General features: G+C 43.2%; 1 protein-coding gene across 1 annotated transcript; it reads right to left on the reverse strand.

Annotated features, from left to right (window-relative positions):
• Positions 1-6,172: 6,172 nt before the first annotated feature.
• LOC134345970 (maestro heat-like repeat-containing protein family member 1) lies at positions 6,173-11,095 on the reverse strand. The gene has a single exon (XM_063047313.1). The coding sequence runs from the start codon at positions 11,093-11,095 to the stop codon at positions 6,173-6,175; it is 4,923 nt and encodes a 1,640-aa protein (XP_062903383.1).
• Between the last annotated feature and the right edge of the window lie 9,383 nt (positions 11,096-20,478).

Genomic DNA, 20,478 nt, shown 5'->3' on the forward strand with positions numbered 1-20,478 from the left:
AAAAGGTGATAGGGTGGGTAAGAAGGCATATAGTGTGTTCGCGTTCATTAATCGGCAGATTGAGTTCAAGAGCTACAATGTAATGTTGCAGCTCTATAAGACCTTGGTAAGACCACACTTGGAATTCCAGTTGCCTCATTATAAGGATGTGAAAGGTTTGAAGAGGACGCAGTGAAGATTTACCAGGATGCTGCCTGGACTACAGGGCATGTCACATGAAGATAAGATGAACAAGCTGGGACTTTCCTCTTTGGAGTAAAGGAGGATGAGAGGCAACTTGACAGAAGTGTACAAGCAACACACACAAAATGATGGAGGAACTCAGCAGGCCAGGCAGCATCAATGGAAAAGAGTACAGTCAACGTTTTGGGCCGAGACCCTTCGTCAGGACTTGTCTGTGAGAGGTGTACATAAGAGGCATAAGGCATAGATAGAGCAGATAGATAGATAAAACTTTTTCCTGGGGCGGAAATGGCTAATACAAAGGAGCATAATTTCAAGTTGACACAGAGAGTATAAGTGTGTGCATTACCCTACCAGGGTTAGTGGTAGAGGCAGATATATTAGGGGCATTTAAGAAACTCATATAAGGCACATAAATGATAGAAAAATGGAGGGTTATGTTCCAAGGTTGTCAAGCCGAGGACTGGTAGTGGGGACAAGCTCCCTCTACCTAAAAGTGCTCCTCACGGTATGCGCCTCAAGTAGCTTCTGACAACCAAGTCCAACTCCTGGCCTTCCCGTGTGGCTTAACCTCTAAGCCCAGCGGAACTGTTTCCACTGACAGGAGAAGGGGCGAAGGCGGGTCCTGGCGCCTAAAAAGAAGTGCTTTGGGTAGATGGAGCTCGTCAGTCTGGGAAGGCAGTCCATCTAACAGAGGGAATCTATCTATCATCTATCAGCCCTTCCCCTTCCCTTGGACAACATCCATGTTGCGGAGAGGGGAGACTTGCTGCATGGGCGACTGCTGGTCTTCCATACAACCTTGCCCAGGCCTGTACCCTGGAACCAGGCGCCGATCCATGGTCTTGCAAGAATAACAGATGCCACCACGTGTGGGGGGGGAAGGGTTAGATTGACCTCGGAGTAAGTTAAAAGGTCAGTCCAACATCACGGGTGGAGGGCCAGAGCTGTGCTATGTTCTGTGTTCTATGTCACACTGATTATTTTGTGTTTGAAAAGAAATCTAACAACAAACTTACTATAAACAGCCCTAAATACCTTAAACTGTCCAAAAACTCTAAATGAACTCCCTGCGTGTTTCCAGGGTATGTAGATTCTGATCAGACATTAACAGGAATATCTGAATAGGAGAAAGTCTTTCAGCTTTCAAAGCTTTTGGTTAGATAGTTGGAGCTCATATCTCATAGCCTTGTAAAATCCTATCGAGGATCCATGGATTAATATGACTCTCAACTTCTCTATCTCCACTACCCTTTGTATATCACCACTAAACAGAATCATAGAGTTCCAGTAAACACTATGGGAATAAGCCTTTTGGCTCAACTCACAATGACCATCAGATAACCATTTGCACCAATCCTACCTTAACCCATTTTATTCACCCCGTAATCATATCAATTCCTATCATTGACCTACACACTCGGGGCACGTAGCCCAACAACCTCCAAGCCTTCTTGATGTGGGAGGAAAGTATAGCATCTATCACAGTCACATGTGCAAACTCCAGACACTGGCAGCACTGGAAGTCAGGGTTAAACCAGGGTTACACACACAAAATGCTGGGGGATCTCAGCAGGCCAGGCAGCAAGGGTAAACAGTGGACATTTCTGGCCAAGACCTTTCATCAGGACTGGAAAAGAAGAGGAGAAGAACTTCTCTCCTTCTCCCCTTCCTTTCCAGTGCTGATGAAGGGTCTCAGCCTGAAACAGTAATGCTTCTGTGCCAGTTTAGCTCTGATTTTAAGGCATGGGCTGGATTATCTTCCTCTTTACTATTTTATTATTTTAGATACCTTGATCACAAAGCCTCCATAATTTCCATCCTCACTTTTATAAGAGTACACATTATAAAATTCTTTCGACTCCTGCAGCCTGGTGATGAATCTATTCTACTCACTAAAATTCTTAAAATACCATTCTCAGTTGAAAATGGATCACTCCGAAAGGAGTTAAATCTGTTTCTGCCACACCCCGTGTTTATTATTGAGAGACATTCCACTACACAGAATGGCTCCTGTGTGACCCATGGAGCTTGTGGGTATTTTCTGAAGTCCAGAACACAATATTCGTTACCCCATAAATTTTAATTTTTAAAAATGTTCCATGTAAAGGAAAATGAGAAGAGTAATTATTATTTTTTGTGATCAGCTGCAGCTTCAAGACAATGCATTCCGATCTCAGACATTATGATTAATTAGAGGCAGGAATTTCACAACCTATGTGCACCTTATTAATAATGAATCAAGTAGTATCTAATTCCTGCAACTTGCAGTCACTTCTAATCCACTCTAACAAAAGAATAACCTTCACTAAATTAAAACTTGAGGTGAAGTAAATTCTGTAGTTGGTAAACTGTTCACTGGTTCAAATCTAGCCAGCGGTATGTTCAGGAGAAAGCCACTATTGTTTGAACTGCAATGTTCCGGAGGTGATTCAGTGAACTCAGTGTAACACTGTGCTCAAGAGAAAGATCCAAGCCCCTTCCTCTATGGCTAGTAGGACAAGAGTAGGGTGCAGGATGACACTAGGATCCTGAGCAGTCACTTCTGAAGGCTTGAGGTCAGATCTTCCGATGTCAACCTTGTCCCTTGAAATAGAGAAAAAAACAGCAACAAACAAGTAATAGAAGTATGAGTTGGCCCTTTGGCTCTTCAAGCCTGTTTCACCATTCATTAAGTTCATGGATAATATGATTCTCGATTCAGCTCTAATTTTCTGTCTATATCTAATTATAATGTACTCGTTTATAGAGCAAAAATCCACCACAGACATGAATATGTGTATTCAATAATTTATTCATAGAGTCGGGCGACTTGGAAACAGGTCCTTCAGCTGACCAAGTCCATGCTGACCAGCCAGTTCCCGTCTATTCTAATCTCATTTGCCAGCACTAAGTCCATAACATTCTTTGCCTAGATTTGTGCTTGTCCAAATATTTTTAAATACTATGAAAGAACCTGTCTTCCTCACCTTCTCAGAAAGAGCATTCCAGAAAGCAACCATCCTCTGGATAATTTTATTTTTCCATAAAACCCCTCTAGCGCTCTTATTCCTTACATTAAACCCATTCCTTCAGGTTTCTGATGTCTCCCTGTCCATCCTATCAATACCCCTCATAATTCCATATACCTCTGTATCAGGTCCCTCTTCAGCCTCATCTGCTGAAAGGAAAACAAATCCAGCCTGAGAAATCTCCCATCATAACTGAAACACTCCACTCCAGACAATATCCTGACGAATCGCCACCTCGCCAGCACACTGACCTCCTCCCTGTGGTGACCAGAATTGCACACAGCACTCCAGTTGTGACCTAACCAAAGATCTACGAGAATCTGACATTGGGGTCTTTCATTCTACCTGACAGGGCAGACAGGTTTCAGTTTAACATTTCCTGAATGTTCAGCATTCCTTCACTGGAGAGTCAGCTAAAGATTTTGTACTTTGTCTTCAGAGCGAGGCACAAACCAACAAGCTTCGGGACTCAGAAGCAAAATATTCCACTCAGAATCCTACAATCACACTGAAAGATTAATGATGGCACAGTAGTTTGGTGTGTGGCTATTGACAACTAATTATTGAAAAAAAAGTGGTTTTGATGTTATTAAATGCAGTTCTGCAGGTCACTTACATTGTGGTATAATATGTGGCAACAAAACACTCACATAGATGATGCTTTGGTTTGGAATACTTAGTGACAATAAGGTGATGATATTTTCTTCCCACACAAGCTGACAGCTTAATACCAGTTACTCATTTGCTTTTTGGAGCTGCCAGTAGATTTTTGCAAACACTTCTTTCTGATTCAAGAAAATATCTTATAAACAGAGAAGACGCAATCAAACATAGACACAAGAGGCACTGCAGATGCTGGAATACAGACCTTTAACTTGCCATTCAACCTCTGTTGCACATGCTGCATCGGCCATTATTAGCAATGGTACTTATTACAATGAAGAGAGTCAACAGATCTCACTGACTCAATAGCTATCATCGTGAGGCTTAGACGATGAAGGTAATATATGGAAGATTGGTATAATGGTTTAATATTGTCACGTACTGAGGTACAGGGAAAAACTTTGTTTTGCATGCCATTCATATAGATCATTTCATTATCTCATGCATTGAGGCAGTACAAGGTTCTTCCCATATGAGGTAGTTCTGTTACCTTCTAGTTCACTTCTACTGGCAATTGGTTTATTATTGGTAAACTGGTAAATGAAATTGATAAGTTGATTGTGTTCTTGTCACATGAATAGAGGAACAGTGAAAAACCACTTTGCATGCCATCCATGTGATTCATTTCATCACTTCAGTCCATTCAGATACAAAGGAAAAGCACTGAAAGAATAAAGTGTTCCAGTTACAGAGAAGGTGCAGTGCAGATAGACTATAAAGTGCGAGGACATAACGAGTTAGATTTTAAGGTCAATGCTATCATTCTAGGGGATTGATGATTATTCTTACAACAGTAAGATAGAAATTGGATTTGGGTTTGGAAGTGGGGCAGTGGGACAGTGATGCAACGAGATGAGCTGCTGTTTCACAGCTTCGTCGACCCATTTCTGTCCTAACCTCAGATGCTGTCCATGTGGAGTTTTCATGTTCTCCCTGAAGTAAGTAGTTGATTAACCTTTCACGTTGTGGCGATCAGAAGCTTCTGGGGAGAAAGGAATTAATGTGAAGGCTATGATCAGGTGAAAACCATGAGGTGATTGCAAGATTGGATGATGCTGGAAGTCACAAAGAAACAGGAAAGAGAGAGGCTCATGGGGAGAAGGAAAGACTAGAAAATGTGTCCAAAGTTACTATGGTTTAACAACGTCATAGAAAAAAGGTGATTTGGCCGGGTTATGAATAGAGGAAGGATATGAAGGATATTGCCATCTTTAAGCTGTAATCTTTGACACTAATATCTGGTATAAAGAGAGTGGTGGGTCAGATCTAAAGTGAGTTAAACTCCAGCCCGGTCACATTGATCTCATCAACAGTTGTCCAGGGTTTGCAAGATACCAAGGAGGAAAGCTTTTCCCTCCTTAATCTCCCCCAGGGTATGAATAGAGGAAGGATATAATGATAAACAATGGATTAACTAGGCTCACTGTAGAATAAAAGTGCAGGAAGCACACATCAGGTAAGTAACCATCTGTGGAAAATTTTAGAAAAAGTTAACATTTCAAGTCTATGCCTCCTCATTAGAGAATAGAAGGAGAAACATGGTTGTTTGCAGTAGGAGAAAAGGTGGGCGAAGGATGTGTAGAAATACCTCTGAAAGGGTGAGGCTAAGTTGATTAATGGAGACAATTATGCTTCTTTATCTGTGCAATGATGAAGCTGTAGGCTGTGCCCAGCAGGGCAGAAATTGAGCCAAAATGATGACAAGTAGAACTGGTCAATTCGGATACGGACAAAAGTGTGCGTTTCCTAAAGCTGGAGAATTTGACATTGAGCCTGGAAGACTGCAATGGAAGATGAAGTACCTTATTTCAAGTTTGCTTTGGGTTTCGTTGTAGCACTTCAGGTGCCAAAAGCAGAGATGAGAGTAAGGGTCAGATGGTGAATTAAAGTGGCAAACAGCCCAAAGCTTGAGGTCACTCCTACAAACTGAATATAAGCACTCAATAGAGATATTCACTGTAAAATGTAGGACCTCAGAACCAAGAGATATGTATCCAATTTTCCCCTTGTTTAGGGGCAAGCAGACATATGGTTGTGAGGGTGAAAGGGAAAGTGATTCATTGGTATTAAAATATATTAAACTTAATTCAGACAACTCCAACCAATGTACTGATTGAAAAATTAATGTTTAATCGCCTTAAAATGATAGCACAAACAATAATCATTATAAATTGATGATTATTTCCAACTCACACCATCGAGGAGCCAATATCTCAATCTTTTTCCCTCGTCATTTTTGTACCAAAGGAAATTCCTGACATCAGGAGGAATTTTCCACCGGGACCCAACAGACCCCAGTCCTGACCTGACAATGGTCAGTACATGTAGAGGCGCTGTATTCCGATTACCGTTTTGACCCGGACACTCTGCACGTGATCCGACAGCAAAACGATCATCTTTTGGCAGATCTCATTTGCGGCTGGTGACCTGGGATAATCTGCTACCGCATTGGGCATGAGGCAACTCGCCAAGGTGACCGCGTTCTCCCGCATCTCGGTCTGTGGGTTGCTGAAGAAGAGGGCGCAGTGCTGTACGTAGTGAATGACCTTGCTGGAGAGATCTTCACCAATGTACAGAGAAGCCGCAGTCAGGTAACTGTCATAATCCAGGGGCCCTTCCTCTGAGTCCAGCTCCGCAAACAGTGCGCACAAGCGCTTTGACTCCAACAGTGGCCCGAGTTGTTTCAGAATTAGCCTGCAGGTTCTCCTCACCTCATCGTTCCTGTCCTTGAGGTGAATCAGCAAGCTGACCAAGGTGGAACACAGGTGCTCGGAAAAGATCGGGTCCCGCTGCATGTCCTGAAATCGCAGCAGCTTCCACAGGGTGCTGAACGCCGCAGCTCTCACCTTATCCTGCTGGTGTTCAAGTAGAGGTTCAATGCCCAATACTACGTCAGTCAGGGTTGGCTCGATGTAATGTTGGGGCAGGCTGTCCAAGGTACTAGAGAGGGTGTGCATTGCCTCGTATGCCAGCAGTGTGTTCTGCTTGGAGTTCGTGTCCATGAGTGACAGCATTGTAGGCAGAAGCTTACTGGTGTATTTATCCCCCTCATTACAGGCTCCAGCATTGCCCAAGCCCTTGATAGCCAACCACTGGACCACAGCAGAGCTGTCGAGCAAACACCGAAGCAAGATGCTCACCAGTGTGTCAGTAAGGAGCAGTTCTGACACCACTGTCTGGCAGAGAAGCTCCCCGAAGAAGGCAGCCACTGTAATCCTTTGGCTCTCGTGGATGTTGGCGAGGACCGGTGCAAGTTGTTCAACAATGCCGATGAGGTGTGGCGCAGCTTGACCGGCCACAGCACCTGCTAGCAGGGCAACCCCTTGATGGTGCACTTCTGGCCTCCTGAGCAAATCCCAGTCCTCATTCTGTGCCAGGTCTGTATTGCTGTTCTCCTCCTGCCTCAGTAAGACCTGAAGGATCTCCACCGAGTAGATGCAAGCCATAACGTTAAAAGGCTTCAGGGGCGATCCAGTTTTCCTGTCTGACTGGATCCTAAGGAAGTCCCAGGGAAGCCGGGGCTGGACACTGGAGCTCAGGTGAATCAGAACTGTGCTGAAGAGCTGGGGATAGAGACTCCCTATCATGGTTATTGAATGCTGAGAACATATTGTCTCATGAAGAGTGTAGATTACAGCCAGAGGCTGATGCATCTGAGAATTTGACCCACTGCCCAATAACGATTCCTTACTGCTTTCATACAACAGCTTTAAGTTGTCTAATAGGTATTTAATGGAGGCTGTAGCAACTGAATTGGTTTTCATTAGCAATCTCCACACATCACCAATGTGGTTATCAAAAGGAATTGGATAACTTAAGAGGCAGGGCAGTGTCACTGGCATATGCTGGGACACCAGATCAGAGATGAGAAATGTCACCATCTGTACGATCCTTGCCTCAGTGATTGACTGCAACTGGTGGTGCAGCGCTTTGATCATTTCTGGCACATCGGTGAGGTTAGCCCCGCAGTTCGAAATGAGGACAAGGATGACAATCGAGGCAGAATAGGAACCATTGGTTTGGTTATCTGTGAGTCCTTTGAACAAGGTGAAGAGTAAACTTTTTAGCTGGTCCTGAGCCATGCACTTTGAGAGAACATTTCCTATCTCAGTACCAATTTGAAACATGGAACTCTGATTGAACTGATAAAGCTCCTGCTTAATGCTTTTTAGATTCTCTACCTCAGTGTCTTGCTGGTTTGCAGACTGCCCTTTGAAGCGTAATTGGATACACAGAAGTATGTCTAGACATTCAATGGCCGTCACCCTTACAATGCAAGAAGGATCCATGAATCGAAGCACCACACATCCAATAATGACACCCAAGTTAAGAGATGAAACATTATCACTGACATCAGCTTGTTCCAGGTAAAAGACCAGAAGCTGCAAGAAGGTCTCCATTGCTATTTCTCGTGTATGCTCCTTGGCTGACTGGATCCACACCTCCATGTTTGTAAATATTGTCTGAAGCCCAGTGCTGGAAAGATCCAAAAGGAGAAGCTCCTTCAAAAAATCCAACAGGGAGGCCATTGTCTCAGTAAAGAGCACCTTCCTCTCCTCCATAGTTATGGTAGGGTGGTCACTGACAGCATTCTCCTCCAGTCTTGGCAAACTGAAGACAGCATTTAGGCATGTTTGAATCAATTGTGCACTATCCTTTAACGGAGGCTGCAGCTTTAAGAGAGATGTGCAGGCATTGATTGCAGACTTACGGACAGGGGTCACCATCGCCTCTGTTGGCTCAGCCTTGATGAGTTCTTGCATATAATGCAATAGCTCTGCCTTTCTGCTGAAACTATAGTTAGGCTTTGCAATGGCTTGGATGGCTGCCACTGACTGTGTCACAGTCTTGATCAGGCCTAATTTCAAACTCAGATCCCTCACCTCAACCTTCATTCCTAAGATCCTGATATTATAATGGTTGAGCACGTTCTCTATAATCTCATTGTCTATCCTATCCAGAGTGAGTTCCTTCAGAGAAAATGACATGACATGCCCATAGCATAAAATGAGCGTGCTTTTTACCTTGATTACCTCAATGTTCTGCTGATCCTTTATAATCTGAAAATAACTTGCAGTCTTCTTAAAAATGTTTAACTTTGCAAATTCCTTCAGGCTAATCAATGTAGTGTTGAGATGGGCAACAGCACAGTACCCAAACCCAATAGCTATACCTTCCTTCTCCTGAGATTCACTATGTTGCACAGTCTGCAGCATCTCTTGAAGTTTCTTCTTCACTAATTCTTCATCCTGGCTAAGTTGCAGCACCACACCTAGACACTTGTACACAAACCCCTTCTCCTGTGAGACATTGCTGTGCCTGTGAAGGTGGCTGATAAGCTCCGTAGCAAATTGACTGGCCCATTTCTCGTCTGCAATCAATTCCAGCGTCTGCAGCAAAACCTTCACCAGTTTTTCTTCCCACTGGCTCTGCAAAAGAGATTTTGAAGAATTCACTTGCAGATAGTTGAGCAGGTTCGGAAATTCCCTCTCCCAAACTTGAGGTGCTGCAGGGTGGATATCAGTGCCCAAAACTCGGAGCAGAGATAACACAGGAGTACATCTGCTTTTCTCCTGATGCAAAGAGGAGGACATAGTCAGGAGCCTGGTCAACAGTGCCTGAGGCCCAGGAATATTGGAATTCTCCTTGTAATTGAGAAAATATTCAGTGGGCTCAGCTTCTGCTTTCTTCATTGCAAGAAACACCAAAGAGTTGCAAATCGTCGCTAAGGCATTTGTACATCGAACTGGGATAATGAATTCAAAGAGCAATGGCCAGAGAACATTGTCGATGGGTAAAGCTGTCAACATTTCCATCAGTTGCTCACATTGCCTCCTTAAGTTCTGGTCTGTGACCACATCTGCTATCTCGGCTAAGGGATCTGCTGTGTTCTTCTCATTCTCCATAACGGGCAGAGCACACTGCCGGATGATAAACTCCACCATGTCCTTACCACCATCCAAATGCAGGTAACTATGTGTGGCCATCGTGTATATGACTTGGCTGAGTTTTGCCTTCACCCTGTTGTCGGTAGCCAGCATCAACAACTTGGTACCAGCCAGAATCTGATTCTTCTGACTGGCCATGTAGAGAGGAACTGCGTTGATCAGGTGATCCAGGATTGTCAGTGTTCCCAACCGGACTTGGCTGTTGTTGATTTCCAGTTTCAGCAGCAGGAATTCTATGATATGAGAGGTGAATGCTGGTGTTAGAAGTTTGAAGCAGCAAAGGATTTCTTGTTGCTGCTTCTGTACATAAATGTCACTGGGCTGCCAGAGTGCAGTGCAGATCTGCCTGTGTAGGCTGATAAGCAAGCTGTCGATCTGCAAAGCCAGCTCTTCACTGTTTCTCTCAATGGCTGTGTGCAGAACGCCGTACAGACCCTCGGTGATGCAGAAGTCACTGGAGGCCCCCCGGTACAAGGCCAGGATTGTGGGAATTAACCTTGGCAGTTCATTCTCCAGTTTGTCGAAAGGTATAAGGTGGGTAATCTGTCCTAATGTCTCAACCACTGCTGTGTTGACATTATCTTCATCTGAACTCAGCCACGTACTAAACAGGATGTCATAAGCAGTGGAGAACTCCAGGAAAAATAGATTCTTCTTCACTGTAGGGTCTGGGGCTTCCTCTATGTCATACAAGTATGCAAGGATGCTTTCACTGAAAATTCCCAAGGCAAAGCAGAATACCCACTTGGTTTTCTCCTCTGTTACGACAGGAAGCAGAGCGACCAGAGTTTGGAGAACAGGTCTCAGTAAAGGGACGATGAAATGCACGTGCTCTTTACAAAGATTGGCTAATGCCAGCACCACAAAGAAAAATGGCTCCGTCTTTGGCTGGAAAAATGAAAGGAGCTCATCAAAAGCCTCCTTGGTAAACCAATGGCCCACACTGAGGAGGAGCTGGGTTGCAACCTCCTGGTGCTCATCAGTCACATCCATGCGTCTGGTCATTTCTGAGGAAGCCAAGGTGATGAGTTTTTTAGCGACTGTCCTTCCCAGCTTATCAATGTTGTCCTTCACCAACTGTACCATCACCTTCAGCAAGTCTGTGCGACGTGCCAGAGGCAGGTGGTGGTGGTGGGTGATGTACTTACGAAGGAATGTCAGGACACCCTCTGCATCCACGCACCCCAGTTCCTGCAGAGAGTTAAACACTGTCTGACTAACTAAGCTGTCAGAGTCCAAAGGCACCTCAGGTAGCAAATTCAGCAAAGCTTCCATTTTACCACTTGCCATCTTTGCTCTAAGTTGCTCTGGAATGCCCGATATCCCAACTTGCTTTGCTGCTATTTTCAGAGTAATCTCTTTTTGTCTTGGATTCCTGGGCCAGTGCTCTGGATCCTTGCTCAGAGTTCTGTATCTTGTTTTACAGTGGTTGGCATCCAGCTTAATGGTGCATTACCGCCACCTTGCTCAGAGTTGTCTTTCATTGAATGGTTTTTATCCTTCAAGAATAATTGTACTTAGGAACCAAGGAACTGAATTACAGCTCGTTATCTCCAGTTTCCTACGGTATTATTTCTCGGAGTCAATTAAATTTGATTGCTTTTTATTCACTACTATGCTTTTGTTGAATCCCCATTGATTCAAGTCAGCGTAGAATGTACTGAACAGACTACATCTGTTGAGAACTCCTTCTTATAATAGCACACATACACAGGCACAATGGAGCACAAACCTCTCAGCTTCTCCTCACAGATCTTCACAAGCGCTGATCAAGTTTTGAAGTTTAACTTTTGTGATTTAGGCTTATTTCCTTTATCTTTCTCCAGTACAGGCCTAACTGACTCTTACAATTAACATGACTCCTTGAAGACAAAAGTTTCGAGTTGTGTACAGAGTCTTGCTCAGAATGCCGCCTTGATATATATTGTTGATATTGTCACGAAAGCTCTCCCTATCAACACAAAGATGACAATAATGCTATTGTGACATCAGGGAAATGAATCACTTTTTTTGAATCAGCTTTTTTGATCCACTACCCAACAAACAATGGATTTTAGCCTTACAATTCTATTAACATTTAATTATTTGGTTCGCCTACATGTTCCGTCTCTTGTTTCAAACTGCCCTTTCTCTTTTATCTCCTCCCATGCACTAATAGCGCTTATCATTGACTAGGGTAGATATTTATTTCATAAGTTATTGATTTATCCTCTGTACCTCATTTGCCTCACAAACTTACCATTTCTTCCCATGTAGAGTCCTTTCTCCATGCACCCAATTATGTTCTGAACATATCATCAATATCTCAACAAATGCACATGATTTCAGTGATAGAGAAGACTTATTTTTTGCTCTGTGGATCTTTGCAAATATTAATATGCTGTGGCAGATTGTGGTGTCAAATGATGTTCCTTTATAAAGCACAATCCACACAAAGTTCTCAGCTTGCCTGTGTAGATCTTCACATGTGGTGACTGAGCTTTGAGTTTGATACAGATTTGTCTCATTTAATCTTTAACGCAAAGATCCCCTTTCTCTCTTATGATTACTTCAAGCACGGCAGGGGATGCAATCAGTCCTATATAGCTTGCTCCTCAGATGGATTCACACTATTTCCTTGCTTTGTTAAAAGGTTTATCAATATTGAAGTTTGCCAGCTGGGTTTCCTCACTGCCAATCACAACCGCTTAACTGCAGCTCATCCAAGGGGCAAACAAGCTTTTCTCTAAATGCCCACTGTACAGTCATTTCCTGTCATTATGCTGTACAAATTGGATTGTGATGTCCGGTGACTAACCTGCCAAGTGCTGGCTTCATCCAATGAGAGTGAGCTTATCAGCCAGAGGACCAATCACTTGATCGACCACAGACAATGTCAGCAGCAGACATTTTACAAGCTTTCCCCACCACAAGGTGCCCTTATCTTCCTCCCCTGGATCCCTACCTACACCAGGAATGGGAATCTAGAAAACTGCATGGGCTCAGGTCTAAAACAAGGGCACCACAGGGTACATTGTGGTTAAAACTTCACCTCTATAGAAGCATATAGGTAAGAAGGAGTCCATTCAGCCCATTATACATACTAGCTCTCCAGTTGGGATGGCACGCTTGAACCTACCTCATAACCAACAGGTTTTATTTCCTTTGCAAGCATGTATCCAATTTATTACATTTAACTTTTATTTCTGCTGAAAGTCACTTCAACTTACTTCTTACAGAAGGATTCTTTTATCTCCTGAAAATTTTACTTTTCCTTAATTTGTGCCAAAAAAGTATGTTGCCAAAATGGAAAGGAGATTCAGTAAGCTGCTAATAAATGTTACCTTTAGCTCTCTGCATATTATATACAAGGTTGTCCTTATGATTTTCAAGGTAGAGCAGCTTGCTGGAGGAATTCAGTGGGTCAGGCAGCATCTGTGGAGGGAAATGTACAGCCAACGTCTCAAGTTGAGACCCTTCATTTAATCCGAGTGAAGGATCTCAACCCAAACCATCAACTCTCCTTTTCCCTCTGCAGATGCTGCCTGGCCTGCTCAGTTCCTGCAATATTTTGTGTGTCGATCCAGATTCTAATATTTACAGTCTCTCTACAACATAGTTGACCATTTTCTTCTGAAGAAATTTAGCTCACTGCCTCACTATTTCAGATTCTTTCCATATTCTTGCCTAAATCTATGAGTGACTTAGGAATTCCACTCATTTGGGGAACCTGAAATTGTTCTCCTGAGGGAAATGAAAGATTAAAAAGAAATTCTATTGGTGCATTCAAAACTGGAGTCAATTGGTACTGATGCTACCATATTTGTAATCAGATACAAGCTAAGGAGCAAAAGATCTAAAGATTCTGGCAAGACTGTATTGTTACTATCTGAAACACTCTCTCTGCAGAATTAATGGAAGTAGAGTCGAAATTTTCTCTCCAAAATGAGAGAAAAGGACTTGGAAAGGAAAATATTGCAGGGTTATGCAGAAAGAGGAAGTAGGCAGAAGGACAGACTGAAGAATTCTTATAAAAGCCCAAAGTCCACCTATTATCATGCATGAACCAATGAGACTATGGTTCTATTCTTTAACATTCTGTAACTGGTTTATCAACTTATGATTGGGAGGTGGCTGTATCCAATGGAAACTATTTATTCTGCTGGGATCATAATGATCAGTGAGAGAAGAAGACTAGCATAATAGCTCACTGGCTGTGATTACTTTCCTTGTTTACTCTGCTCCACTACAATCTCAATCCCTGATACTTCATTCATACGGTTGCCACACAATTCCTGATAATCAAGCGAGGTCTCCTGAGGTACCTGTGCTCAGTGACCTCTGTGAGTTAGGGCCTGAGCCATGATCACATCAGACAGAAAATTACATGGACAATTTTTTTTGAAACAGTCTGTTGGTGGATCTCAGTGGGATGAACAACATCCATTACGATATGGTGCCCTGGTTTCCTATCACATCCCAAAACATGCAGTTTGGTAGTTTAATTGGCGGCTGCATTTTGCCCCTTGGATGCACGTGGGCACAGAGCCTGTGAGCTTGATGGGAATGGGGTCAGTGTAGGGGCTATGCAAATAGGTGTTTGATAACCCGTTTTCATGCAGTGAGTCTTTCTGACTTTATTCCCAAATCTGCACTAATGATATGCCTGCCCCCGTTCCTCCTCAAGCAAACCACACTAAAATCAGTACACCTACAATCAACCTACTTCATTAATGTTAAAAATCAAGTGTTTCTAACACATCCAACAGTCTTAACCATAGCCTGAAAAACCAACCCTTAAACTAATGCTTTGAAATAAGAACCACTCTTACGACTCTTAAGATTTTCCAAAGCCACTGTATCACCTGCTGTGTGAGGAACCAAAAGTGGATTATATAGGTTGGAACCAATGGGTTATATGATGATTAAGTAATGTCCTATCATTTTGTCCTGGGTGAACACACACACAATGCTGGAGGAACTCAGCAGATCAGGCAGCATCCAGGGAAATAAATAAAGAGTCGACATTTCAGGTAGACAGGGTTGTAAAGAAGGCTTTTGGCATCCTGGCATTCATAAATCAAAGTATTGAGTATAGGAGTTGGGATGTTATTGCAAGGTTGTATAAGACATTGGTGAGGGCAAATTTGGAGTATTGTGTACAATTCTGGTCACCTAACTATAGGAAGGATATCAGTAAGATTGAAAGTGTGCAGAGAAGATTTATCAGGATGTTGCCGGGTCTTCAGGAGTTGAGTTACAGGGAAAGATTGAACAGGTTAGCACTGGATTCCTTGGAGAGTAGAAGAATGAGGGGAGATTTGATAGAGGTCTACAAAATAATGAGGGGGGGGATAGACAGAGTAAATGCAAGTAGGCTCTTTCCACTCAGATTAGGAGAGATAAACATGAGAGGACATGGTTTTAGGGTGAAAGGGGAAAGATTTAGGGGGAACTTCTTCACTCAGAGAGTGGTGGGAGTGTGGAACGAGCTGCCATCTGACATGGTAAATGTGGGCTCACTCTTAAGTTTTAAGAACAAATTGGATAGGTACATGAATGGGAGAGGTCTGGAGGGTTATGGACTGGATGCAGGTCAATGGGACTAGCGGAATAAAGTTTTGGCACAGACTAGAAGGGCCGAATGGCCTGTTTCGTGTGCTGTAGTGTTCTATGGTTCTATGGATCAGGACTGGAAAAAGAAGGGGAAAGATGCAGAATAAGAAGGTGGGAGGAAGGGATGAAAGACAAGCTTTAGGGTGATATGTGAACCCCAGGTGGGTGGAAGAGAGGGGAGGGATGAAGTAAGAAGATAGAAGGTGATAAATGGAAAGGGTAAAGGCCTGGAGAAGACCATGGGAGAAAGGGGACCATGGGAGAAAGGGGAGGAGGAAAGGCACCAGGGGAGGTGATAAGCAAGTAAGAGGCCAGATTGGAGAATTGAAGAAGAGGGATGAGGGAGGGAAAGAAGTTACTGGAAGTTGGGGAAATGGATGTTTGTGCCGTCAGGTTGGAGGCTACCTAGATGGGATATCAGGTGTTGCTCCTCTAACTTGAGAGTGGCCGCATCATGGCAGAAGAGGACCCATGGACTGACATATCAGAACAAGAATGGGGACAGGAATTACAATGGCTGACCAGCAGGAAATTCCACTTTTCTACAGATGTACTCAACAAGGCAGTACCCTCAATCTTCATCGCGTAGCCCCAATTTAGAGGAGACCACATCGGGAGCACAAGATACAGTAGACGACCCCAACAGATTCACAGGGGAAGTGGAAGGACTGTTTGTGGCCATGAATGGAGATGAGGGAGGAGGTGTATGGACAGGTGTAGCACTTCTACCACTTGCAGGGATAAGTGCCAAAAGGGGGAGCAATGGTAAAGGATGAATGGACAAGGGAATCACGGAGAGTGTTGGGGGAGGTAAATATGTGTTCGGGGTCCTGGATGGTTCTACTTTCTAATGCAACCCAAGATCCTGAGGGCTCGAACTTCCCAGGATTGGTTTTGAACCTTCTGTGACTGGTGCACAACACTGCCCATCTATAAACTTGTTAAACAAGCATCCGAGTCATATGGGAGAACTTCTCTGAATGTGAGATCAATGCAAACAAGTAACACAGTTAGGGGAATAGGAAGCTGGCATCCCAAATGACAGGACAAGTTGGCGCAAATTCTCGAACAACTCTGTTGTTTATGAGGTAATTCAGGTAATTTTCAATTTAAAGTCCACGTGATGTGCACTTATATAATTTATCAATGGCTCTGCTTTCATAATTTCAAATGCAAATTTGGTTTATGACTCACTAAACAATTCACTTACAAATCTCATTATACACTGACTGCTAAAATCCAGTGCTAGCACGGTTTGAATGTACCCACTAAAATACTTATTTTATAAGATGATCATCATATGATTCACTCTCATGTACTCAGGAGCTTCCAGAGGCCTAAATGTCACTGTGCTCGCCATCTCAGGGAGTACTGGAAACTACGTTCCTTCAGAAACAGCTACTCACTCTGCCGTTGCAACCCATGCTTTTAAGCCATTCCTCTGTCAGTGACTGTATCACAGTCCAACATTCCTCAACACCCTGAAGGGGGATATGGTTAGAACAAGAACCAGAATCAGAATCAAGTTCAATATCGCCGGGATATGTTGTGAAAATTGTTGTTTTGCAGCAGTACTACACAGCAATACATAATAATAATAACAGTGAGTTACAGTAATAAGTATATACAGTGCCTATGAAAAGTATTCCCCCCTTGGAAGTTTTCATGTTTTATTGTTTCACAACCTTGAATCACAGTGGATTTAATTTGGCTTGTTTGATGCTGATCAACAGAAAAAGACTCTTTCATGTCAAAGTGAAAATGGATTTCTACAAAGTTATCTAAATTAATTATAAATATAAAACATAAAATAATTGATTGCATAAGTATTCACTCCCCCCCCCTCCTCCTTTTAATGTGACATACCAAATCATCACTGGAGCAGCCAGTTGGTTTCAGCAGTCACATAATTAGTTAAGTGGAGATCGCCTGTGTGCAGTCAAGGTGTTTCAATTGGTTTTAGTAAAAATACACCTGTATCTGGAAGATCCAACAGCTGGTGAGTCAGTGTCCTGGCAAAAACTGCACCATGAAGACTAAAGAACATTCCAAGCAACTCCGTACAAAGGTTATTGTAAAGCGCAAGTCAGGAGATGGATACAAGAACATTTCCAAGTCACTGAGTATCCCTTGGAGTACATTTAAGAAATGGAAAGAATATGGCACAGCTATAAATCTGCCTCGAGCAGGCCGTCCTCAAAAACTGGGTGACCGTGCAAGAAGGGGACTAGTGAGGGAGGCTACCAAGAGACCAATGATAACTCTGGAGGAGTTATGAGCTTCAGTGGCTGAGATGGGAGAGACGGTGCAGACAATAACTGTTGCCCGGGTGCTTCACCAGTCACAGCTTTATGGGAGCGTGGTAAAGAGAAAGCCATTCTTGAAAAAAAACTCACATGAAATCTCAGCTAGAGTTTGCCAGAAGGCATGTGGGAGACTCTGAAGTCAGCTGGATGAAGATTTTATGGTCTGATGAAAACAAAATTGAGCTTTTTGGCCATCAAACTAAATACAATGTTTGGCATAAGCCAAACGGTGCACATCATCAAAACCAAACCATCCCTACCGTGAAGCATGGTGGTGGCTGCATCATGCTGTGGGGATCTGCACTGCAACAGGCCCTGGAAGGCTTGTGAAGGTAGAGGGTAAAATGAATGCAGCGAAATACAGGGAAATCCTGGAGGAAAACTTGATGCTGACTGCAAGAGAAATGCGACTTGGGAGAAGATTTGTTTTCTAGTAAGACAATGATCCCAAGCGTAAAGCCAAAGCTGTACAGGAATGGCTTAAAAACAACAAAGTTAATGTCCTGGAGTGGCCAAGTCAAAGTTGAGACCTCAATCCAATTGAGAATTTGTGGCTGGGCTTGAAAAGGGCTGTTCACTCACGATCCCCATGCAATCTGACAGAACTTGTGCAGTTTTGTAACGAAGAATGGGGGAAAATTGCAGTGTCCAGATGTGCAAAGCTGATAGAGACCTATCCACACAGACTCAAGGCTGTAATTGCTGCCAAAGGTGCATCTACTGAATACTGACTTTGTGGTGAGTACTTATGCAATCAATTATGTTGTGTTTTATATTGGTAATTAATTTAGATCACTTTGTAGAGATCTGTTTTCACTTTGACACGAAAGAGTCTGTTTCTCAAAGGTTCAAAGGTCCAATTTCATGTCAGAGAAATGTATACAATGTACATCCTGAAATGCTTTTTCTCCGCAAACATCCATGAAAACAGAGAAGTGCCCCAAAGAATGAATGACAGTTAAACGTGAGAACCCCAAAGTCCTCCCCCCCAGCTCCCCCCTCCCACATGAAAGCGGCATCAAGCAACGATTCCCCCCTCTTCGCCATTGATCAGTATCAAAGAAGTCAGATTAAATCCACGGTGATTCAGAAATCCAATGGCAGAGGGGAAGAAGCTATTTTATTTTAGTTATACAGCATGGAATAGGCCCTTCCGGCCTTTCAAGCCACACTGACCCAGCAAACCCTGACAATACTGATTAACTCTGACCTAACGATGGGACAATTTACAACAATCAATTCACCTACCCAGTATGCCTTTGGACTGTGGGAAGAACCAGGGAGAAAACCCAAACGTTCCAGGGGGAGGACGCACATGTACTCCCTACAGAACCGTGCTGGAATTGAACTCTGAACTTCCAAACACCCTGAGCTGCAATAGCGTCGTGCTACCCGCTACCCTACCGTGGCGCCAGGTTTTTTATTCAGTGAATGGGATGGATGACTGAATACACAAGCATTGAAAGTAATTTAGAAACACAGAAAACCTACAACACAATACAGGCCCTTCAGCCCACAAAGTTCTGCTGAACATGTCCCTACCATAGAAATTACTAGGGTTACCCATAGCCCTCAATTTTTCAAACTCCATGTACCTATCCAAAAGTCTCTTAAAAGACCCTATCATATCCACCTCCACCACCGTTGCCTGCAGCCCATTCCATGCACTCACCACTCTCCGTGAAAAAACTTACCCCTGACATCTCCTCTGTACCTACTTCCAAGCACCTTAAACCTGTGCCCTCTTGTGGCAGCCATTTCAGCCCTGGGAAAAAGCCTCTGACTATCCACACGATCAATGCCTCTCATCATCTTATCATCTTTATGGAAGAAGTGGAGGAGAGGGGAGTTTTAGATAAGTGAATTGTAATATGGATGTACGAATTGAAAGAGAGGTGGGTGCAAACACTCTCAAAGCTTTCACATGGAGAATATACATACGGTAATCTTTCAACATGAATAGCTAATTGAATGCCCAAGTCTGACATTTCCTCTAGTACACCAAGTTCCCACTTCCTGGATTCCCTTTACCCCTTCGGGGCCCCTTTCCCAAGCTCCCTTCCCACCTGGTTCTTTTTCCTGCGCTCCCTTCATACTCAACGGAATCAGTGCAAAATCTAGTCCACTACTGTGTAGCATTCCAAAAAAAGTGCATTAAAAGGGCATAGTCCAGAAAATCTGCCAGTCTAGTACAAATTAAGTACTGAGGGTGCTGGATTATCAAATGTTTCCTGCATTTTCCCTTCTAACATCACCCTGTACAAAATAACAATGTGAACTGAAAGGCAGTTGCCTGGGGCTCTGTACTCTATGTGAAACATGACCTTTCAGTTATTTTGCAAAGTGAACATTTGAAAGTGAAAATCTATTTTTTTTAAACTGCAGAATCTGGAAACTGCTGGTTCTGAAAAGATGGCTGTGTTTCTCTCCCCACAGACGCTGTTTGACCTGCTAAGCTTTTCCAGCAGTTTCTGCTTGTATTTACTGCCAACTTCTCGTGTGAAGAAGCTGCTCATGTTTCCAGTTCTGTCAAAAGCCATCCAACCACTTTGGGAAGCAGTTTAAATTAATTATTACATGCAAAACGAGACATTTGTTACTTAATAAAGCAATCAGTAATGACAACACCATGAGGTTGTGCTTAGGTTGGAACTCCACAGTGCAATAGCTGCATACCTCTCTCTCCATCCATGACATTGTTCCATATAACAATTTACACAAGTTTGAATCAGTCATTGGGCTACCCCTATGGCTTAACTTTAGACATTTCAC

Source organism: Mobula hypostoma, chromosome 4, assembly GCF_963921235.1.
Source record: "Mobula hypostoma chromosome 4, sMobHyp1.1, whole genome shotgun sequence".
In the NCBI taxonomy this organism is placed as follows: Eukaryota; Metazoa; Chordata; class Chondrichthyes; order Myliobatiformes; family Myliobatidae; genus Mobula; species Mobula hypostoma.

Bases quoted from the DNA above. Each gene is read 5' to 3' on its own strand.
- LOC134345970 (XM_063047313.1), bottom strand. From the start codon at position 11,095: ATGGCAAGTGGTAAAATGGAAGCTTTGCTGAATTTGCTACCTGAGGTG.